This window comes from Dendropsophus ebraccatus, unplaced genomic scaffold (genome assembly GCF_027789765.1).
Source record: "Dendropsophus ebraccatus isolate aDenEbr1 unplaced genomic scaffold, aDenEbr1.pat pat_scaffold_2209_ctg1, whole genome shotgun sequence".
Taxonomy (NCBI): Eukaryota; Metazoa; Chordata; class Amphibia; order Anura; family Hylidae; genus Dendropsophus; species Dendropsophus ebraccatus.
The window spans coordinates 1-8,984 of NW_027209654.1; the positions used below are offsets into that span (position 1 = coordinate 1).

General features: G+C 39.5%; 1 protein-coding gene across 1 annotated transcript; it reads right to left on the reverse strand.

Annotated features, from left to right (window-relative positions):
- Nucleotides 1–46: 46 nt before the first annotated feature.
- Nucleotides 47–3,656, reverse strand: LOC138775853 (galectin-4-like). The gene is made up of 5 exons (XM_069956050.1): nucleotides 3,627–3,656; nucleotides 3,136–3,165; nucleotides 2,770–2,858; nucleotides 877–1,042; nucleotides 47–282 (listed from the first exon to the last, which is right to left on the reverse strand). The coding sequence occupies exons 2-5, from the start codon at nucleotides 3,160–3,162 to the stop codon at nucleotides 136–138; spliced, it is 429 nt and encodes a 142-aa protein (XP_069812151.1). The 5' UTR covers nucleotides 3,163–3,165; nucleotides 3,627–3,656; the 3' UTR covers nucleotides 47–135.
- Nucleotides 3,657–8,984: the final 5,328 nt, after the last annotated feature.

The window sequence follows — 8,984 nt, forward strand, 5'->3', positions numbered from 1 at the left end:
TAGACAACGAAGGGAAATGTTGGTTTATGGATTTATTTAAAGTGATGTTTTTATTACGGTCATGTTGTTGCTGATACATTTTGTAAAGAATCATTGATATGTTCATAGGGTTATAAATGGCGGCCGGAGATTTCCTTAGACAAACACATACACAATGTTAACATCGCCATCAACTTCTATCTGATCCACCTGCTGCAAGTTCCAGATGCGATGAGCGTAGTCGAAGCAGTGACTGCCATTCACGTAGACCTTAAAGCCCTCCTCTCCACTGCGGACAGAAATCTGGAAGAAATGGGAAAAACCATTAATATTAGAGATGGAGCTCCGGACAGGGCCAAATCATTCAGATGTCAGATAGAGGCCTATATACAGCGGTTATACAGCAAAAAAAAAAAAACGTATTCAACCGGTGTCAGAAAGTTATATAGATTTGTAATTTACTACTATTTAAAAATTTCACATCCTCCTATACTTATCAGCTGCTGTATTTCCTGCAGGAAGTGGTGTATTGTTTCCAGTCTGACACAGCGCTCTCTGCTGCCACCTCTGTCCATGTCAGGAACTGTCCAGAGCAGTAGCAAATCCCCGTAGAAAACCTCTCCTGCTCTGGACAGTTCCTGACATGGACAGAGGTGGTAGCAGAGAGTACTGTGTCAGATTGGAAAAAATACACCACTTCCTGCAGGACATACAGCAGTTGGAACTACTGAAAAAGTTGAGGAAAATGCAAGTTTCATATATGGATGTGTCCCAATAGGTAAGAGACGCTGGACCAGTTATCATTGACAGACACATAGAATGCAATGTTCCCTAGTGCACAGCATTATGGGGGAATTAGCTTCTATCTACATCCACTTTTATTTTCCAGTGACTTACATCATAGCTCTCTCCTTCCTTGAAGGGATTTTTCCCCACCGCAGTCTCTTCCTTTCCCCATTTCCCATTTACAAAGCTGTTCCTGACCAAGGTTTTCTTGCTGAGACGAGGGTTGATGTGAAGAGCAATATCATTGTTGAATCCAACTTTAAAATTAATATTGAAGCTGGAAAAGTATAAAACAAAAAGGTTAATAGATTATATTTATCAGTGAGCTTCAAATCTAGTAGAAAAGTTACCCATAAAGCGGCCGCAACGTTTAAGTGTAAGTGACAGGGGCAGTCCCTGATCGCTTTAACGGACCGTCTGAGGTCTCTCCCCTTCCTCCGTGTGATCCAATCGGCGCTCTGTTGATTAAGTCTGCCACAAGCAGGCTTAATCAGCAGAGCGCCTATCACACTGATCAATGCCATGCCTATGGCATAGCAATGATCAGTGTGCATAATCAAACAATTGAATATAAAAGTCCCCCAACTTAACATGTGTAAAAAAAAAAGTTAAAATGTCTTTATAAATACCCCAAAGCCCCTCCCCCAATAAAAGTTTTTAAATCACCCCCCTTTTCCATTATATAAATAAAAGATATAAAAATAAATAAACATATAATATACCGTAGCGTGCGTAATTGTCTGATCTATTAAAATATAACAAGCGTCATCGCGAACGGCGTAAACAAGGGGAAAAGGTGCCAGGATTACTGATTTTTTTGTTACATCATATATAAAAAAATTATTAAAAAGTGATCAAAACGTCCGATCTTCACAAATATGGTATTAATAAAAACTAGAGATCATGGAGGAAAAAATGACACCCCATACAGCCCCGTAGGTGAAAAAATAAAACCGTTATATGCGTCACAATAGGCCCATTTTATTAATAATTAATTGCAAAAAAAAAGGATTTCATTAAAAAAAATATATATAACATTAGAGAATCTGTGTAACCTGCATATGGTTGTGTTCGGACTGACCTATAGAGTAATAGTATCATGTCGCTTTTACCATATAGTGCATTACGTAGACACAGGAACCCCCCAAACGTTACCATATTGCATTCTTATTTACGATTTCACCTATTTATATCTTCATAAATAATATATTTGGGATTCCATCATACATGTTATGGTAAAATGAATGACGCCATTACAAAGTACAACTATTCCTGTAACAAACAAGCCCTTACATGGCCCTGTAGATAGAAAACTGAAAGTGCTGGAGCTCTTAGAAGGGGAGGAGGGGAAAACGAAAACACAAAAAAGGAAATTTGCGCGGTCCACTGGGTCATTTTGGGCCTGGTCCTCAAAGGGTTAAAAAGAGAAAACCCAGTAGTTTGACAAAATTAGGCTTCCCCCGAGGACTAACCATGAGTAGGAAAAAAAAGTTTTTGTGTTATCATTCATATTCTCTGCATAAAGGAGAAAAAGCAAAAATTCTCGGTATGTAAACTATTGAGCACAACTCTAGATATGTAATTTACTTCTATTTAAAAATCTGAGTTCCTCCAGTACATATCAGCTGTTGTATGATCTGCAGGAAGTGGTGTATTGTTTCCAGTCTGACACAGTGCTCTCTGCTGCCACCTCTATCCATGTCAGGAACTGTGCAGAGCAGTAGCAAATCCCCATAGAAAACCTCTCCTGCTCTGGACAGTTCCTGACATGGACAGAGGTGGTAGCAGAGAGCACTGTGTCAGTTTGGAAAAAATACACCATTTCCTGCAGGACATACAGCAGCTGATCAGTACTGGAAGACTGGAGATTTTTAAATAGAAATAAATTCCATATCTATGTAACTATCTCACATCAGTTGATTAGAATTTTTTTTATTTTAATTCACCGTAGTATCCCTTTAATCATCATCAGTTTTGTACATTGTATAGAGCTTTGCTCCTCACCTTTTGGCTTTTGATTTTGTCATTAGTTTTATAATCGCGGTGCGTTTCGGGATCATCCCACCTCTGACGGTTGTCGAAAATGGAACTGGCTGGAAATATTGATAAGATAATTCAGAGGTGAGAATAATGCTGAACTCTTAGACTCCGTGCACACACTCCATGGGAGGCTCGCGCGCCGCATCTCTCGGTGCTGAAGAATGAACATGTTCTTTCTTCATCGCGGAGAGACGCTGAGAGATGCGGCGTGCGAGTCTCCCATAGAGTGTCATTATGACAGGGAGGCTGGCGGAATTCCGTCACTTTTGCTCCGTGTGCATGGAGCCTCACCATGTCTATTAGGTATAGTTGGAAGAAACTGGTACTTACTGCATTTACTATGGGGGGTCCCAACATCGGCTGCAGAAGGTAAAAAGGAGAGACTATGAGACCTAAGACCTGGTGTATAGCACATATAAACTTATATATGGTGTATAGCACATATCTACTTATATATGGTGTATAGCACATATCTACTTATATATGGTGTATAGTACATATCTACTTATATATGGTGTATAGTACATATAAACTTATATATGGTGTATAGCACATATCTACATATATATGGTGTATAGCACATATCTACATATATATGGTGTATAGCACATATCTACTTATATATGGTGTATAGCACATATCTACTTATATATGGTGTATAGCACATATCTACTTATATATGGTGTATAGCACATATCTACTTATATATGGTGTATAGCACATATCTACACACACATATATATATAATATATATATATATATATATATATATATATATATATATACATATGAGCGTACACATTGCCTCAAGTTATACTGACCAGGAGATCGAACCGTGCGGCTGCCAACAACAGGTCCTGAAATAACAACACGATGGTTAATATGCAGAAAAAAAAGGAACAGAAAACATTCATTCACTGTGTATATGAATATTATGACCCATAAAGGCTATTTTCTTAATGCAGACCCCTAAGCAAATTAAGGGTGGGCTCACTCTGTAAATGCCACATGCCTGTATACAACACCCAATGGAGAAGTCCCAATAACACTGAAGCAATGTTCCTTCTTGCTTTTATTTTTTCACCTACAGGGCTGGTTGTGGCCTCATGATCTGTTGTTTTTATTGTATTATATTGTGTACAATAAAAAAAATGATCACCTTTTAATACTTTTTTTTAATATATAATTTAATTTATTTCTTTTTCCCCTCTTTTCGTTTATGCTGTTCACCATGCGGGAACAATATTGTTATATTTTCACAGATCGGACAATTCCACATACTAAGATATATAATATGTTTTTATTTTTTATTTTTTTTACATATTTTTATTTATATAATGGGAAAGTGGGTGATTAAAACTTGGGAAACTTTTTTTTTTTTTTCATTTTATTTACATTTTATAAGTTCCCCTTGGGGGATTTATATATGCAATCATTGGATTGCTTATATATTCCATCATTTACTGGGCCTATTATGCGGCTCAATGATCATTTAGCAAGATATTTATTTATATAAATATTTATATATTTATTTATATTTTCACATGATCTGCTGTCCTCTGGTTTTTATGTGTGTTTGTCAGTTGTTTTTATCACATACAGAAATATAATTGCAATCATATTATGAGTACCAAAAGCTTATACTGACAGTTAGAATGAGTAAATGCAGCAAGTCAATATTTGCAGTGTTGACCCTTCTTCTTCAGGAACTCTGCAATTCTCCCTGGCCGCTCTCAATCAACTTCTGGACCAAATCCTGATTGATAGCCGTCCATTCTTGCACAATCAATGCTTGCATTTTGTCAGAATTTGTTGGTTTTTGTTTGTCCACCCGTCTTTTGATGATTGACCACAAGTTCTCAATGGGATTAAGATCTGGGGAGTTTCCAGGCCATGGACCCAAAATCTCTATGTTTTGTTCCCTGAGCCATTTAGTTATCACCTTTGCTTTATGGCAAGGAGCTCCATCATGCTGGAAAAGACATTGTTGATCGCCAAACTGCTCTTGGACGGTTGGAAGAAGTTGCTCTTGGAGGACATTCTGGTACCATTCTTTATTCATGGCTGTGTTTTTAGGCAAGACTGTGAGAGAGCCGATTCCCTTGGCGGAGCCGCAACCCCACACATGAATGGTTTCAGGATGCTTTACAGTTGTCATGAGACAAGACTGGTGGTAGCGCTCACCTCGTCTTCTCCGAATAAGCTGTTTTCCAGATGTCCCAAACAATCGGAAAGGGGATTCATCAGAGAAAATGTCTTTACCCCAGTCCTCAGCAGTCCACTCCCTGTACCTTTTGCAGAATATCAGTCTGTCCCTGATGTTTTTTCTGGAGAGAAGTGGCTTCTTTGCTGCCCTCCTTGAGACCAGGCCTTGCTCCAAGAGTCTCCGCCTCACAGTGCATGCAGATGCACTCACACCTGCCTGCTGCCATTCCTGAGCAAGCTCTGCACTGCTGGTAGCCCGATCACGCAGCTAAAACACTTTTAAGAGACGGTCCTGGCGCTTGCTGGTCTTTCTTGGGCGCCCTGGAGCCTTTTTGGCAACAATGGAACCTCTCTCCTTGAAGTTCTTGATGATGCGATAGATAGTTGACTGAGGTGCAATCTTTCTAGCTGCGATACTCTTCCCTGTTAGGCCATTTTTGTGCAGTGCAATGATGACTACACGTGTTTCTTTAGAGATAACCATGGTTAACAGAAGAGAAACAATGATGCCAAGCACCAGCCTCCTTTTAAAGTGTCCAGTGGTGTCATTCTTACTTAATCATGACAGATTGATCTCCAGCCCTGTCCTCATCAATACCCACACCTGTGTTAATGGAGCAATCACTGAAACGATGTTAGCTGGTCCTTTTAAGGCAGGGCTGCAATGATGTTGAAATGTGTTTTGGGGGATAAAAGTTCATTTTCTATGCAAATGTTGACTTTGCAAGTAATTACTGTTTAGCTGATCACTCTTTATAACATTCTGGAGTATATGCAAATTGCCATTTTAAAAACTGAAGCAGTAGACTTTGTAAAAATTAATATTTGTATAATTCTCAAAGCTGTTGGCCATGACTGTACACAGGACTACAGGTTCCAGAATGCAATGCTTTCCCTCAGCTGTTCATCACAGTTCCGCACCCTGCCCATTCCCCGCCCAAATCTGTTGCAGAACATTTAGGCTGTGTTCACACATTGCAGTTTCATTGTGTTACTGAATTACTTGCAGTAATTTATGATTTCAGCACGCTGTATTCTCTACCTGTAACACCACACAGCACGCTATATTTTCTACATGTAACACCACACAGCACGCTGTTTTCTCTACCTGTAATGCCACACAGCACGCTGTATTCTCTACCTGTAACACCACACAGCACGCTGTATTCTCTACCTGTAATGCTGATATTGGAAGAAAGTAAAGAACTTTTAGAATTTTTTTTTTCTTTTCATTTCCACGCACATATTATGATCAAGCATCTATTATCTTTGAAGTTGAGCTCCACAATAAGGCTCTGATCCTCTCTGCTGGTTAGCATCATTTACTTGTGTTACTGCATCATTTTTGTGAAAACGCTGCAGTACTGCAATGACTCCAATGCACTCCAACATGTGTGAACACAGCCCTAATTTCACTGCACACTTCTGCACAATTAGAGAAATCAGTGCAACAGCTGCTTCTGGCCGGTCAGAGATGGTGAATCACTCAGGGGATTGGGGGATCCAGCCTGGTTTCCTGGGACATCACGCCCTGCCCCCTGTCTGCATCATCAGCCTGATCTCAGCAAACACACACAATGTGAGACAGAGGCATGGAAGATTTGTCTCCTAAGGGGGGAGAGCAGAAGGAGCAGGAGACAATGTGGATTTGCACAGGGGCCATTTTTTTCCACTTCCTGGATTTCTATCAGCTACCAGTGTGGCAGAACCTAACAGATACGGTAATACATTGTATAGACACATCTATATAACTTTTAATGTACTTTTAATAAAAAACAAGTTTTTCTTATTCAGAGTTTTCCTTTAAGTTTATAGCATATTCGTAACATGGCATAGGTAATTTACATTTGTATGCGCTAAAACCATACCCCTATCTACTCTATGGGGGACATTTATTAAATTTGGATTTTTTTGAGCCGGGCTTAAAAATGTCCCAGCAGCGCAGTGGCTCTGAGGAGTTACGTAAAGGCACAATGGGGGAGATTTATCAAACATAGTGTAAAGTGAAACTGGCTCAGATTCCACCTTTCATTTTCCAAAGAGTCTGTGAGGAATGAAAAGTGGAATCTGATTGGTTGCTAGGGGCAACTGGGCCAGTTTCACTTTACACCATGTTTGATAACTCTCCCCCAATGTCCCTATATAAATCCTGTGCGTGCCGGAGCCCCTTCGTTTACATGCAGTGAAATCTGCACCAGCTCGGAGCTGGCATAGGTTTCACTAACATTTTTCCAGAAAACTGTTAAATGCGGTGGCCCCCATTTTTGCTTCCTCCCCACCCCTCTGGCGCAAGTGGCACAAAGTGGCCTGATGCAAATAAAATATTTGCAAAACAGGCGTTTGCGCAAAAATGTACGTGCATCAGGCCCTTTAAGCCACAGAATGGCGCCTATGCCATATAACACATGTACCTCTATATCAACTACAAACTCTGGTGTCCTTTATCACAGTAAAGAGATTTTTTTTTTCAATTTTTCATCATTGCATTCTAGCAGCTATAATGTTACCATTTGTGTCAATGTAGCCATATAAATACTAAGTTACAATTCAGCTACTGTATTAGTGGTTTAATTATGTGCCGCGGAGATATGGAACTATTATGTTGTCATTTGTTGGTCTTCTTTTTTTGCCAAGAAAATATGTAAATTAAATGTTAGCGAAGAGTAGAAGGGATTTTTATTTATTTACTTTTTTTTTTCTTTTTTTTTTTGGGGGGGGGGGGAAGGGGGGGACGGACACTTGTTTTTCTTTTTTTTTATAGCATGCACCATGTGGTTTCAATAACATGTTAATTCTGATGTTTACAATCACTTTTGTAAACAATTTTTGGAAACATTTTGTTTTACAATTTAAACTTTTAGAATGGTTTAAAAGTTATGTCTCTTGGAAGGCAGGGATGAAAAGAATGGCATAAAAGTTTTATAACTATTCTTCAGGATCACTCCTTTTATAGAGAATGATTTGCCTCTGCACATTGCATATGTTAGGCAGCTAACAGATCCCACTATGTGGGGGCCCCAATATTGGCAGTAAGCAATGGGATCCTTGGCAGTCATGATCCAAATGTCAGAGGGGAATGGTAGGGTGCCGCATGCTTTGCCAGAACAGAGACAGAAAAGTATTGATTGTGCATTGTGTCACTAGCAGTGATAAGGGGGTGCTGTCATACGGTATAAAAAAAAAAGACGTTGGGGGAGCATAGTCTTAAAGTTGTATTTCCAACTGATCCAAAAATGTATGACAGGTTTAATATGCTACGGAGGAGAGTGATCTGCACATGTGTATAGCGCTTAATATTGTCAGCTATTTCTATAAATCCCATAAATTACAATAGAAATGGTCATTGATATCGCTGTATTCAAACTGACAGTTGAATAAATTTAGCATGTCAATTTTTTCTGTGTAGTTTTTTGTTTAGTTTTTTCAATTTTTCCCTGTAAATAATTTTTTATCTGGCTTTGTAAAATATTATATACTAAAAGAAAGGGTACCAGTAAAAAGTACAACTTGTCCCGCAAAAGATAAGCCCTCAATCAACTTTGCTAAAATGAAAAAAAAAAAGTTATCGGTCTTAGAAGGTGAGAAAGAATAAAACAGAAAATTAAAATTTGGGGGTCAGGAAGGGGTTTAAGGACAAAGTGTCATAGAGACTTTCCCAAGACCCTGAGCTGCTAAAGGGTATGTGCACACTATGGAATCCGGACGGATAACCCTCCGCGAATTCCGCTGCTAATGCCCGTGTGCATTTCCACCCGTGCCACAGACTTTTTTCTATGCACAGGTGGATTCCATCATCCACCCAAACAATGAACCTGTTCATTATTTGGGCACATGGCGAAATCCGCCTGTGCATAGAATGGAGTCTATGGCACGGGCAGAGATGCGCCCGAGTGCGAGCGGCGGGCAGATTCCATTCCATAGTGTGCACATACCTAAAAGCTGGAATACCTCCTCGCTCCTCTTCTCTCCCATCC

Excerpts from the sequence above, each read along its gene's own strand:
- LOC138775853 (XM_069956050.1), bottom strand. The coding sequence starts at position 3,162 with ATGTTGGGACCCCCCATAGTAAATGCA. Across the intron at positions 2,859-3,135 it reads GACCCCCCATAGTAAATGCA|CCAGTTCCATTTTCGACAAC; the intron begins GTAAGTACCAGT and ends CAATATTTCCAG. Across the intron at positions 1,043-2,769 it reads ACAAAATCAAAAGCCAAAAG|CTTCAATATTAATTTTAAAG; the intron begins GTGAGGAGCAAA and ends ATACTTTTCCAG.